Source organism: Juglans regia, chromosome 5 (genome assembly GCF_001411555.2).
Source record: "Juglans regia cultivar Chandler chromosome 5, Walnut 2.0, whole genome shotgun sequence".
Lineage (NCBI taxonomy): Eukaryota > Viridiplantae > Streptophyta > Magnoliopsida > Fagales > Juglandaceae > Juglans > Juglans regia.
Window position 1 is genome coordinate 17,815,790 of NC_049905.1, and position 15,104 is coordinate 17,830,893.

At 33.7% G+C, this 15,104-nt stretch overlaps 3 protein-coding genes across 3 annotated transcripts; 1 reads left to right on the plus strand and 2 right to left on the minus strand.

Annotated features, from left to right (window-relative positions):
• The first annotated feature begins 2,800 nt into the window (after positions 1-2,800).
• On the plus strand, positions 2,801-4,816 carry LOC109011778. Its single transcript, XM_018993097.2, has 3 exons — positions 2,801-2,922; positions 4,198-4,363; positions 4,469-4,816. Exons 2-3 carry the CDS (start codon positions 4,199-4,201, stop codon positions 4,514-4,516), a joined length of 213 nt encoding a protein of 70 aa, XP_018848642.1. The 5' UTR covers positions 2,801-2,922; position 4,198; the 3' UTR covers positions 4,517-4,816.
• An 819-nt stretch (positions 4,817-5,635) lies between these two features.
• Positions 5,636-7,326, minus strand: LOC109011777. Its single transcript, XM_018993096.2, has 4 exons — positions 6,951-7,326; positions 6,462-6,572; positions 6,205-6,285; positions 5,636-5,960 (listed from the first exon to the last, which is right to left on the minus strand). Exons 1-4 carry the CDS (start codon positions 7,200-7,202, stop codon positions 5,886-5,888), a joined length of 519 nt encoding a protein of 172 aa, XP_018848641.1. The 5' UTR covers positions 7,203-7,326; the 3' UTR covers positions 5,636-5,885.
• A 4,635-nt stretch (positions 7,327-11,961) lies between these two features.
• LOC109011775 lies at positions 11,962-13,442 on the minus strand. Its single transcript, XM_018993095.2, has one exon. The coding sequence runs from the start codon at positions 13,085-13,087 to the stop codon at positions 12,185-12,187; it is 903 nt and encodes a 300-aa protein (XP_018848640.1). The 5' UTR covers positions 13,088-13,442; the 3' UTR covers positions 11,962-12,184.
• Between the last annotated feature and the right edge of the window lie 1,662 nt (positions 13,443-15,104).

Sequence of the window (15,104 nt, forward strand, 5' to 3'; positions counted from 1 at the left end):
GGGCATCTACGGACACTTGGAATATTTCAAAATTTTGTAAAAAATAATGAAATGATTTGAGTGAAAAAATTTTATTAGGTTTTGAGAAATGAGAAAGAAAAAGTTGAATGAAAATATTATAAAGTTAAAAAATTAATTAAATATTATTTTTAATATTATTTTTGTTTTGAAGTTTGTAAAAATTGTATTGATTTTTGTATTTCAATCATAATAGGTAATGATTGGATGAAAAAATAGCAGATTTGAAATTAAAAAGTGTTTTGTATTGATATTTGAAAATGAAATTATAAGAAAATTTGAGAATTCTTATAGTGTCCAAACATGTTAGACTTTATGACTTAAATAAAATATATTTTGTGTATTTCAATTAAATATACTTATATTTAATATATATATATATATATATATATAATACCTTGAGCATTAATGGAGAATGTCAACTCTTTGAAGTATATGAAAAAGGAAATGTAAGTCCCACATTGATCAAATAAAGTGTAGACAAGTAGTTTATATTGAATCCTTCTCATTATAGTATTGTTTTAAAGTGAAAGAGAAGAAAGAGCTACATACGGCGGCAAAGCCACCCGCGTCACGTGACAAGTATGCGTGCGAGTAAGGGCAATGGGTTTTGGGTGCTATGAGGCGCACTTAGCACGTACACATCCTTAGGCCATATAATTGATTTGTTAAAAAGCAAGAATTTTCCTTCTAAAAAAAACTCTATATCTTGTAATTCTTAAAAAATGGTGTTTTGAATTGTTCTATAAAGATACTACTTTAGAACAACGAATTAGAAGGCTTCATTGTATCATATAATCAATTTTGTTAATACTCTATATCACGTTAAAAATGAACAAAATATGTTCTAAAGAAGTCGTTGTTGCGATCGAGTCTTGGAGTCTAAATTTTTATTTTCTGCCTTCTTAATTCCCTTATTTTCTTATAAAACATGCCCTTAGTTTTTCTTCATGTTTGTTTTCCTTTGTTGGATAACTTGATGTAAGAATGGTTTTCCTTACCCAAAAATAGGCAATTCTTCATTATAAAAAAAAAAAAAAAATGTATAAAACCTTGGTTGTCTAATCTGTTTTCCACACATTAGCTAGTGAAAGCTAGAGTAGGTTTTTATCTGCAATGAGTTTGACCCTGATCTGGCATCAATGTTGGTGCTCATGGCTCTTTATTTATTTCAAGTCTGAGGCACCATACAGATCAGTACTGGTGCTCCTTGTCTGCAAAACGAGGCCAATGCAGTATGGACCCATGAGGCAGGCTTATTCCACTTTCTGGTGGTGGTGCACTAGAATATTGGAGTTGTCACTTTTGCAGTCAATCATGTGTTTGTAGAAAGTTCCAAGCCAATTGAGGAGTTTGCTAGCTGCTTCGACAGAAGGAAATGATCATAGTTTCAAGGACCAAATCTGTTTGGAATGATAGCAGATTTCACAGCAGATTACGGTCTCTGGTTCATTGATTGAGTCCTCCATTGTAGGGTTGAGCCATTAACACACCATATATGAGGCAATGAAGCCTATTCAGGTGTCAATATTTTGGGGATCAGCTAATGCTTTATCTCAAGTTCAGTTCCTTTTTCCCATCAATGGCCTTACACAACTTTGTTTGATTCTGACGTTCCCAGCAATCACTTCAGAACACATTTTTTTAACCCTAACTGCTCCTTTTTATACATGCTTTCAGATTTTCTATTTCCCATCTAAAATGAATTTCCTAGAGACCACCGTACAGAAGTCACCATAGAGAATTCATTCCCACAGTACTATTAAGATCGAGCAAAAATCTAAAAATTTAACTCCACTTCAATTTCGCACCGTCAGCGTCGAAGCTCCGATAAAACAGAGTTTAGAGTTTTCTTATTTTAAAGTCAGAGTTGGATTTGTTGTCTGACCAACTCTGACTTTAATAAAGAATTTATTATTTTTATATTGATTTATATATACTAGTATAAAAAGTCTAGAATTTACATAATTAAATTCAAGAATACTATTAATAGATGAATAATCAATTATATGTTTACACGACGCATCATAGTATCACTGTCATACATATTACATATGTTAAGGTAGATGAACTTGACTAACTAATAGTGAGTCATATATCATGTATAATGTAGATATTGTAAGACTATTAATTTATTATCTAAATTCTAATATAGCATATGGGACTAGAAAAAAGATGGTGTGTAATTGTATATATAGAACAAATGTTAGTAGTTATAACTTATAAACTACGCATAACTTAATACATGTAAATTAGTAATTGTTAATTATCAATTTTTAATACTAAAGATTAAATTTAGTGTTTAAAATAACTACAAAAAATATATTTTTTAAATAAAGATTTAGCATTTAAACAAAAATTAAATTTAAGATTTCAATTTAGGATTCAGAGAAAACATGATTTAGAAAATAGGTAATGCCTAGGCTGCTGCCCAGTAATGACCGCTGGGCATGCCGCCTAAGCAAAACTCAGGCTTTTTATATTTTTAATTTTTTCTTTTTGTATTTTTTTAATATATTTAAATATTTTTAAAAATAAAAAAATATATTAATATATTAATAGTTATTTCTTTAATCAATAAGTAAAAAAATTAAAAAAAAAACTAAATACATAAACGGTTGAAATAAGGAGACAAAATGAAATGAAAATAAGCCCAAAACCGAAGTCAGCCGAGCTCAAAAATACCCCCCAGCCCATTTTAACTGAAACAGTGCCAGTGCTCAGCCCATCATTAAGACGGCGTCGTTTTCTTTCCACTCAAACAGCGGTTTTGTTTAATTCGATACCTGTTAATTCATTCAATCCCGAACTCATTGTTCGTCGTCTACAATCTTCTTTCTCCTCTCGCCACTAGGGTTCGCTTCCGAACAGTGAAGTCCTCGCGCACCCAGATCCCAATCTCAGGTAAGCTCACCATTTTCATCTTCTAATTCCTTATACAAGATACGGGTAACACTCTTTATCAATTTTTGATCTAGGGTTAGTTGTAGATGTAATCTTTTCCCCCTTTATTTTAAAGTTTTTTCTGTATGATCTTGTTCTCTGGTTATTGATATTCTAATGGGTTTTTAATATTCTCCATATTTATTGGGCTGATCTGATCTAGCTATGTTATGTCATTTCTTGTCTTCAAGATTTTAGTAGTCGTTTTGCTGAACCTGGTGTGTGGGTTTTTAGCTTTTGTGGCTACTCTCATGCCCTTTCTGGCTGGTTGTGACCCGTTTATGTTCTAGATTAGAGCTAGCTTGTTTATGTGTAGATAACATTAATTGAGTAGATTTAGCTGTAATTGCTGGAGTACATTCTTGAGGGCCTTCTTTTGGGGTGCTTCAGCTTTTAGTAGGCGGGAGCTACACTCTGATCGTTTGTTAGGAGGGTTTTCCCTGCTTTGTGAGCGGCTTCAGTTGTTTTAGTTGGCTTTTGCTCCATAGCTGTTGCAAATTCTGATATTGAAAAAGCTTCAGTCCTGGGTTTTGCATTTGAGGGTGTAGGAAGATATAGAAGAGAGTGACGGATTACTGTGAGAATATCTGGATATTATTCGATTATAAATGGGTTTTTAATCAAGTTGCTATTTATTTCTTTCAGCTGTGGGATTAAATTTCTAGGGTAGCACTTTCTTTCCCTTTTCCAATGTCGTGAGTTTGCTTCATTTTCACTGACGGATTGCTATAAGACTAAATTCTGTACTCTAGCAATTGAAAAGTGGTTACCCAATTTTCTTTGCCTTGTAAAGCAAAACCATAAACACAGTTCCATAGGGTTACCTTTTTCATATATCACCATGGGAGCTGGAACAATGAAGTGTAACAAGGCCAAGTGTAAAAGTTATTGCTATTCATTTTGCACAGTAACAAATTCGAGTGCCGCCTCACACGCAAGATATCTGCATACCCTATATCCTTCTCTGGGTATGTTTTGAACGAATGGCATGTGTCTAACAAAAAGAAAATTGGGTAACCGCTTTTCTTTTGGTTTGTGGTTGAGGGTTATTTTTGTATTTTATGCTGGTTTCTCCATAACATTAAAAAAAAATTCTGCTTTATACAGGGATCGATCTGCTTTTATTTTTTTTCTTGTTGATTTTTGCCTCGTTACATGGAATGGGCATGGCTTAAACCCCCATGCATTATTTAAGTTACGTGATTTCAGCTACAATTTTTTGAACTCGTACTGCAGCATGGCAGAAATCACAGAACCACCATTTCGACCAAGGGAGAAGCTTCTTGAGAAGCAAAAATATTTCCAAAGCATCCACAAGCACACATACCTGAAAGGACGATATGATAAGATAACCTCTGTTGCCATTCCTGGTGCTTTGGCGGCCACTGCACTTTTCCTTATTGTGAGTTCCAACATGCTAGTCTTATGAAGAAGTTCATAAAGAAAATTAGAATTTATCATATATGCATTTCTTGCTCTAATTTGCAACACTCGTGCATTTTACCAGGGACGAGGGATCTATAATATGTCTCACGGGATTGGGAAGAAGGAATGAAGTGGCAATCTCTTTTCAATGGAGATGGCCCCAGTGTTTCACCACTCAAATTTAATAAGTTTTAGACACCTGGATTGCATAGTGATTTTGTATCTTGTTTGCTCACTGTAATAATTGCCTAGTTGCAGGCTTGTTCCCAACGGAAATTGGAACTTTAATCTGCTCTTTACCTTTTTGTTTTGTTTTGATACTGCATTATCGAATCTCAGCTTCAACTTGTTTGGTACCAGTTGCTCTCTGACTTTATATGTGGTTCTCTTGATTTAACGGATATAATATTTGTTCCTTCTGTTAGGGTGCGTTTGGATGTTAAATTGAGTTGAGTTGAGTTGAGATGATAAAATATTGTTAGAATATTATTATTTATTATTATTATTATTTTGGAATTTGAAAAAGTTGAATTGTTTATTATATTTTGTATTGAGATTTGAAAAAATTATAATGATGAGTTAAGATGAATTGAGATGACTTTGATTTCCAAACGGTCTCTACATCTAGCTAATGTCGTTTGGTAATTCGCCAAAAAAATCACAAAAAAAGCTAATATCTTCTAGTTATTTTGTTTTTATTTGTCTTTTTCTTACACATAATCAGTCTGATTATTTGGGTTTGGTTAAATGTTTCTTAATAAGCTACAAGCTGTAATCATACAAACGGTACATGTTTCTTCTCAGCACCAAAAAGTAAAGCTGTGCTTCATTAGTTTCTACTATTCTTAGCAAGATGGGTGTATTCAAATACATACACCTCTTCATCTTGACTCTTGAGGGAGATTATGGCTCGTTCGGATAGTGAGGTGAGCCGAGGTGAATAAAATATTATTATAATATTATTTTTTAATATTAATATCATTTTAAAATTTTAAAAAATTAAATTGTTCATTATATTTTATGTAAGAATTTGAAAAAATTATAATGATTAGATGAAATGAGGTAAGATGATTTTTATATCCAAACGACTCCCTTCAACCACTTTGTACATGCTGCAAATATTTGTATATGAGTTAGATTTTAGCTGTATCTCTTAAAAGAGAATGATAATTTTTTTTTTATATAAGAAAATTGCATTAAACAGAATGATATGTAATTTGGGTTTCTTAAATGCAGTATGCAACTTTAGTGAGAGGGGCGCATGTCGCACATTTCTATTTAAGAACATTGGAAATACTTGATGGTTTCGTTGTTCTGTGACAGACAGAGACACTCTTGGTTGGCATTTCTTCCTAAATCAGAAAACCGTACAAAGACAAACAGTGAAATACAGACAGACAAAAGCAATCACAAATACCAACGTCACGAAAAGCTATTATCTATCTAATTACAACAGTACAAGAACACAGCTCTAGTTTTCTCTTAACAACACATCTATCTTATTTCAGGGTGTCGACATTTTTGCTAAGCTCCTCCAGCTTCTTCAATCTCAGTTTCTCACTTTCACCCACCAGCTGAAGAGGAAAAGAATATGAGAACAAAAAATGTCAGCAATCAAAACATGGGACATATTTAATTTGGGATTTTAATTGGTTCAAAATGCAGATAGATATATGTCGAGTTTTACTATACATCAACCACTATTTACTCCTACACCTCACATTTTACAACTTTTTCTTTATTTTCATAAGGCATGGAGTGTGTGCAGTGAATAGTAGTTGATGAGAATAATTTTTCATATCTAAAACTAGTATTCACCTCCATTAATTTGGTAACCAGTTGAGATTTTTCCCTGTTTTTCTCATTGAAAGCCTCAAGGGCCTCCTTGTATTCTCGCTCCTGTAACAAACAGATAACAAGTTTTAGGGGAACTTTGAAAAGTAAAACAATTTATTTGCTTTCACTTGATTATAATGACCATCTCAACTCCCAGATGATTGATATATTCAACATTTATAAATAGCTTCTTTGAAATAAAAATATTTTTAGAAAACCATAAATAAATTCAATTCCACCTTCTTTTGGCAGCTCTGCCCCAGTGGCTTTAAATCTTTGTTAATTACATCTATCCTCTTGCGAACAAGTGCGACTTCCCTCCTCATTGGATCTGTGAGAGCCTCAAGTTCCTAATAGAATAGATGATTTTAGTGGTTGAAGGAATCCAGCATACATCATCAATACCAAGTCATTCAGAGATAAAAACAGATCATCAGAATAAACCATTTGAAACCACCCACTTCTTCATAGAATATTATTGCAACTCTCAACTCAGCAATGAACTGATCATCAGATCCTAACTTCTACCTTTTTCTAATTAATATATGCAAATCAGAAGGAATACATATTATGTATGAATGGTGAGTTGTTTCTTCAAGTTACATATATTCACATTTGTTTCATCTGCATTGACAGCCCTATCTATGTAAAGGCTATATGATTTATAGTAAATGATGCACCATTTTTTCGTTTTCACAGACATAGATATGATAGTGTGGCATACTTACTTCCCGAATCTCGGCCAGGCGCTTAGTTGCTTCTTCGGCGCGGCCCAACTGAGCGTGAACCTTGTCCCTCACCTCCATCTTCTTCTTCTGAATTTCTTCTTCCTTTGCGCGGAACATAGCCAGCACTGATCTTGACATGTCCTCTTCCTTGTCCTCCTTTGGAGGGCTCCCATGGCTACTGATGATTCCCGAAGTCTTCGCACGCTGCATCTGCGACTGTTGCTGCTCCAACATCTGTTTAGGAGTTGCCATGGCTGTCTCCTCAACACCCTTTCTTCTCTAATGTGTAACGCTCTCTTATTTCTGTCTTCTTTTGCTCTTTTTGACTAGCAATGATGGTTCCTTTCTCCTGTATTAGGTGGTCATCATCACGGCTGGCTTTAAAGGTATGAATTTGAAACCAACTGGCTTTTACTTTACAAAACAAAAAACAAATATATATTACAAAAAGCTATAACAACAAAGCATTTGTCTTTATAATTATGAAGTTACAGTAGATTTCCCCTTTTTAGTTTAACACCATCAAAACTTTTGCTGTAGAAGTTAACCTTGTAGTATGGAGTAGAAATTCTCAATGCTACAGTGTAAATTTCCCCTTGCCTACAGCTGCTTTCCATATAATATATTGGATGTAAACTTGATAAAGGATCAAGATGGGCCGCTTTTGGTAAGATGGCTATTTTCTCAAGGTTGGTATGTTGGCAAATTCAACTAACATCTGCTGTTGATGCTCACTTGGGCACCACATTTTCATAGTTTATATGTTTTATACATACTTTCCACCCCCTTAGTGTTCATATGAAGAAATCAAGGAATACAAAAACTGGGGGAGAATAACATTTCTTTTTCATGGTAAAGTTGTAAATATTTTTGCTTCTAGCTGTTTTGGGGGTAAAATAAAAATAAAAATAAAAATTTCTGAATATTTTCAAAGAATATTGGTAATGGCTTTGTTTTAATTGAGGAGGGGAAGGTGGGGTGCTTGGTGTGAAAGTTTAGTTTGTGTAGTGGACTGTAAGGGCTCACCTACACAAAAAGCACGAATGAGGGAAACGTAGGAGCCAAGACATGGGAGGAGTGACTGGCTAGCTTTGCTGCCTTTATCATGTATGATTATCCTTACAGCTTGGTCTTCCCAGAGAATTTCCTCTTCATCTACTTTTTTTCCCTAATAATATATACGTCTTGGGTTTTTTTTTTTTTTTTCTTTTCTTAAATATTCAGTTGATCATTCTTCCTAATCTGCCCACAAACATGAATTATGATATGTGAGGTGATCTATTTTTCCAAGCATCAGAGATGAAAGGGAGAAAAGAAGTAGAGTGCACAATGATAGTGTGATTTCACACGAATGTTGATAAAATGAAGAGCAAGGCAAAGAGTAATAATACACGTATAATTTGTTTATTTACAACTTTTTATACAACTACAAGAGGTAAAGCTATAACTTGTCTAATGTCAGCAAGCCTTTTACTTCAGCCTGCTTTCTTGGGCCAATAACTCATAAATGTCACGTCGGGCTCAAGAACCGTAGTGGAAGGAAGAATCGCTCAAACCAAACTTACAGCCCAGTAGAACATATTGAATCCAATAAATGAAGTAGCGACCTCACGGCTGAGTAGGGAAACCCAAAGAAAGCTCGGATGCCAAATCAAGAGGCAAAAGAAAACAAGTTCTAAACGCTGTGACTAGATGCAGATCATCAAGCTGCAAACTCTTATGCCAAATCAAGAGTATAAGAAAAACTTTGGTAAACCACGTGTTGGGTTTGTGAAATCTGGTTTTATTGGTATGTCGGCCCGATATAATGACCCGATCCGACAAGGATGCAATATGGTTTTTTTCTTTTTTTTTTTTGGCAGATTTTCAAGTATGTGTTACATTCGCGTGATAGGTAGCTTGAGCAAAACACAAGCGATTCGCTCGACACGTAGCTTGAGCTAGCATTGGATAGAAATCTCCCTAGAGGCGCGCTCGACACTCTGCTTGAGTGAATAAGGTGGAAAATGATAAGTAAGATTTCCGTTGTGTAACACTATAAATATATACTTAATAAACAATTTAGTACGTCCAGAGTGTTCTGAACAATGAGATTTCGCTTCAAAGTGTATTTTGTGATTCTTCAGTATAATAAAATCCTCTATAGTTCCGTGGTCGTAGACACATTGCCAAACCACATTAATTTTGTATCGTGTGATTGATTTGTTTGTATTTACTTTTGCTTGTTTGGCATCGTTGTTGCATTTTCCAACACCATGCATTTAAATGGATCTGATCATCTAGAGTATATATATATGTGTATATATATATATATATATATATATATATAGAAGATGAAATTAAATGATAGCATGCTCTGTTTACAGTTTTCTGAATGTACTTGGTGCTCATCTACTTATCTATGCATCTATTCATTCCCCTTGCTATCTGCCACAAACTTTCACAACCACTTGCTGCATACTTGAAAGCCTTGGGATTATCTTACGACTCTCATATTTTTATTTACGTTGTAGTTCCGTGTGTGGAGTGTTTACCACATGATTCTTCGTTTGCAAGTAGAAGGATTTGTCGTCTAATGTGAGAAGGAAACGTGTGCTTTAGAAAGTAAAGGTGTCATCCAACAGGTTTGTCATTAGGACCACTCTGACCATGCATGCACTGTATGGCCTGGCAGTTGGCACAGTTTGATTAGATCTTAAGAAATAAATATTGGTTGAGACTCGGCTTAATTTTGGATCATCATCCTTTTCAGGCGTTTTTCAATCATTAATGCTCCCTATCCTTACTTGCACACTTAACAAAAAGCTGCTATACCTGCCATTTTCATTGAAGAAATCTCATCCTCTCCAGTCTCCTCTGTTTCGTTGGAAGCCATGAAAGAACAGGAGAGAGAAAATAACAGTAGACTCATAATAATCAAAGGAAAATGATAAAAAGATTACTACTTTTTATAACTATTTTCAAAACAGAGTGATTATCATTATTTTATAAAATTATTTTTTATTAAAAATAAAATTTTAAAATAATATCGTTGCTCATAATCAGACCCAAGCCCAAAGGATTGTCCGGTCCAATCTACCACTGCCATCAGATGGTAATGAACCTTACACAAAGAAAAACAAAAAGAGTTAAAAAATGAAGGCACAGGAGGAAATAGTGCATCCCAAGAATTCCTTTTGTCTAACTAAATTTGGGATTTTGTTCCAACCTCAGAGTCAGTCTGACCTGATTTTAATTCCAAAAGGCAGGACTGTGTAGGAAGAGGAACTGTGTTCATCAGCTTATGAGGCTGTATGTACAAATGCCCAATGCAATAATTATCTATGATGTTGCCTACTGCAATTATATATGAATTGTCTCTTCTATATATATATATATATGAACTGTCTCTTCTATATATATATATATATATATATAGATATGGATGACTCACCCACCACTGGCTGATAGTAATGATTTATGGGTGCTTGCTTTAAAGTCCATTTTCAGATGTGCAGATCATTCTCAAAACAAAGCAATGAGTTTGTTCCATTTATTATGGACTATAAATAATGGCATGCCTCCTGGAACAATGAACTGCCATAAACTGTTGGAGAGGGTCCAAATGCCTGAACCCTCATAAATAGTATTGGTTTTAACATTTAATACTTCAAGTTCTATAGATTGGGTTTTGATCTTTCCATATTGCATGTAAAGAGTATTTAGATAGAAATTTTCTCACCATTGGAGACAGATTTTGAGCAGTAATGCTACTGTGCTGTAAACATAAAGACAAGGGTAAAGGGGCCAAGAAGCAAGGTTCCATTATAGTGGAGGATCAGATGTGGGGTGATACATGTGTTGGGGACAGTAGAGGCAACATCATTGTCTTGCCTCGTGAGCTGGTAATGATTTTAAGACAATGGGGGGACCTTCAAACAACGTACAGCAATGAGCAATGCAGGTTAATTCTATGGAGTATTGACACAAGATCAGTTGACTGCTGAATGTCACACACAGCAGAAGAAATATTAGCGGAAATCTTCATGCTTTATTCTTTTGATTTTCAGAGGAGCTTGACTGATCACCTTAAACCCATGAATCTTCTATTCATTTCTAAAGTGGAGCTTGAAGACGACCTAATCATCAAGTTTATCTCTTTTTTCTTTTCTTTTCTTTTTTTTTTTAATTAAATTAACCCTTTATTTTCCTGTTAGAATCTCTTACTCCTTAAGTGGGACCTGATCATACCTTAAAATCACAAATCAAATCTTCATAGTGACTTTGTGAAAATAATTTATTTCTAATGTTCCCTCCCATTGATTTGCTTTGAACTTATCTTATAATATTAAATAATAGTGAATAGTAATAAAAAGTAGATAAAAAATTCTGATAAAATATTGAATAGTAGTAGAGTAATCTAACTACCCAAACACAACCTAAAACTTAAAACCCATAACTAGTAGAGTGCCCACATGGGTTAAGGATGATGGGAGGAATTATTATTTCATCAATTAATTAACTTTCCTAAAATAAAAAATGATTACCTGCCATTTATATATATATATATATATATATTGGCTTGTCAAGTTAATTATATATCTGCTTGAAACTTAAATTGCTTTGAAGCAAGAAAATAACCTTACAAGATACTCTATTTAAGGCTAAAAGGCAACAAATAATGAGACCCTTATTATCTTTTCTGAATCAAAATCTTATGCTCATTCTCAATATTCTCATTTTTATTTTTCCTTTTAAGGCTAAAAGCAACCTCTCCATTGGCATCTAGCTTTCAAAGTCACTATTTGCCCTTTAAGCAAATCTTCTTTAATATCCTTCAAAATCTTCAAAAGCTAGTCTGCCCATCTCCTTTTTTTTTTTTTTTTTTTTAATTATTATTTTTTATTTATTAGGAAAAAAATAACCCCAATCCACAAACTTTCTAGCAATCCACAAACTTTCTTTTTAATTATCATTTTAGTAAGTTTTGAATACAATCCATGGGTCTATGCAGAGAGGGAGAGAAACAGACTGACATCAAAACAAGCCAGCCAAGAACTCCTCTATCTAAGAAAATTCACATATCTGCAATTACATGTTATTCTGTTCCTCATATGATCAAAAGAATATCTATTCCTAATAGAAAGGCCAAAGAAAAATAAAATGGAAACATAATCAAAGAGCAAAGAATGAACAAAAACAAAAACAAAAGCAAATTAAAACAGAAAAAAACAAGAACAGATATATATATCTTTTTATTGGCTCTTACAGGCATAGATCAACAAGGAGAATTCAACCCTTTCTTGGTCTTTCTGCACCAACTTCTCCTCCAACCACAGCCGGCTATCCATCCCACTTCTCGTCCTGAACATGAACACTGCATATCCAGATGCAGGATTAAAGAACCAGTCATGCACGTCCCACATCAAATCAACCAGCAAATTGTCAACAAAAATCGACTGATTGCCTCTGAAATTCCATCGCAGCCTCTTCACTCGAATCACCGTCTTATTGTCGATACATACAGATAAAACCGGCGACCTTAGTCCTTCACTTTCTGATCCGCCGCACCTGATCAAAATATCGTGCGCAATGCCGGTATCACTGAACTGAGCCTTGGTTGAATATAGGGTATTGCCGGAGCAATGCTCCCGCCGGGAAATGAGAGAGACTTTGGCAACAGAAGTAGCTTTAAATTTCTTCGCAGCAGCTTCTTCCGCCATGTCACCTAGTATTAGACCCATTTCCGAGTCAGCCATTACCAGCACGTAGAAGCTATCAACAGGTTCAGGTCCTGTGTCGTACTTGGCATTAGAGAGATCCCAGAAGACCTCAAAACTTGAATTATCGGATTCCATCAATCTGCTCCCTTTCTTCTTCCTGAAGAACCGTGAATTCGTGTTGAGTCTGAAGGTTGGTGTCGATGAGTCATCTCCAAAGCTTATGCTTAGACCTTGAGCAGAATGGTTCCTGCACCAAGTGACTGTGATCAAGACTTGCTTTTGGGTGGAGAGGATGATCTTGTAAACACAGGCGACCGAGTTTTGGACAGAAGGTGTTAGGCTCGGATTGATACAAGCTGTGTTTGAGTAGCTAGAACATGAAGGATGAGACACACTTACTGCGCTTTCGCTGAAACAAGAAACCATGTCTCTCATTGTAAAGAGAAAGTAAAAAAAAAAAAAAAACAATTCCGTGGGTGAGAAAGAAAGCTAGAGACAGACAGATCTGGATAATTTGGAGAAATGGATCTTTCTCTTCTCTCTGCAGTTTCTTGAGTTTTTTCTACAGTCTGAACTCAGATGGAGATCAACTGGAAGGAAGCAGCTAGGAAGTAAGGAAGGTAAGGCATGGATCCGAAATCCAGGATCCTGACAAGCGCATATATAATAGGTATGATACTTCTTTCACGCCTTGTAACTCTGCAGCTTATGATGACGGATGAGATCAGAATAAAGAAGAGGAGGATTGAAGCACAAATCTTCAAGATTTCCTTCTTTCGTTTTTTTCTTTAATCACTTGTGCCAGTTCATATTTTATATATATATAAATATATATATATATATATATATATATATTTAAAAGTCAAAAGAAAACCTAAAAGAGGAATAAAAGGAAGTTGGACCTGGTCTGATTTCCAGCAGTACTGTTTGTGACATGATCATGTTTGCTTCTCATTTTCCTTTGCTTTCTGTTTATTTATAAAAGTATAACGGATGTAATTAATTTGGAAGAATTTATGAATACTTTTATAATTTTCGTTAATTTTTCATTACTCTTCCAAACAGTGAAACGTAATTTTTTTTTAAAGAAATATATATAAAAAGAAAATATTTTAGATTATTAATTTTTTAAGTAAATGCTTTGTTCCATTTTTCATTATAAATTTAGTTTAAATTTAAAAAAAAATTGTATAAAATTCTAAATTGCTAATATATCAAAGAAAATTGAAAACACTGATGTTTCATTTTAATAGTATAGAACAAAAAAAAATTAAAAAATATTTTTTTTCTTTTCATATGGGATGAAGAAAAAAAAATTATATAACTTGAATATTTAAATTCCATTCTTTTCATTAAATTAAATTTTCTAGATATAAGTGGTGATTCAATATTAAATTTTATAATTTTATCTTATTTTAATTAAAAATGAAAGGGGCATTGAGATTATAATGAAAGTGAGGTTGGCCCCACAACTTTAATTTGTACTGTAGACCCACCAACTCTGAGTCCCCCCAACACAGCTATGATTAAAAAGCTAGGCATAATGTGCGGTACATGCTTTTCCTTTTTTGTCCTTTCTTAGTCCCCCAATTTTATTTTATTTTTTATTTTTTATTTTTTTTAAACTAGTCCCCCGATTTATACTCTATAATAAAAAAAATAGAAATAAAAATAAATATTGCAATTTAATATAGTAGAAAAGGAATGTGACTATTTTAATATGTACTGGTCTAGTTGTTACATAATTTAATGCTAAAATTTATGTGGTGGAGTTGGTGGAAGAAGGAACATTAAAATCAACATGTTTCTGAACCCTTGTTCATAAGTTTTAGGTTCAACAGTCTTCCCTCCCTTTGAGCTTAGAGTCTTTTGGATTTCGTTCTCATATTTCTTATCTTTAGAATATGCGATGAGATTTACATGAAATCTGTATAAAAAAATATAGATACAGCCTTAGATCGTGCAATGTTAAACATTATCAATAAATGGTATCAAGAATACTATTAAATATGGCGAAATCTATGTATTGTATCTATATATATAACCAAATTATAAAAAAAAAAAAAAAAAAAAAGTATTATGGATTAAAAGAACGTAGAGAATCATAATTTGCATAATTTAATATGGACGAGAAGAAAAAAGAGAAAAAAAAAAAAGACAATGCCTTGTTATTAACACATGTAAATGAAGATATAGACCATGTTAGCATTAAATGCTTATGAGACATGTACATTTAATGAGAAATGAAATGGATGAAACAAGATTTCATTGAGATTAGATAGGAGATGGGGAATGTCACAAGAAATAATTCAACAATTCATGCTTAGGAGTGAGTGATGCTTCTTGGTTATGGACCCCAGATGCTCTGGTTGATCTAGGGCATGTTCCCCCTCATTGTCCTTTGTTGATATCACATTATTTATTAATAATTGATTTTTTTTTTTTGAGTTGA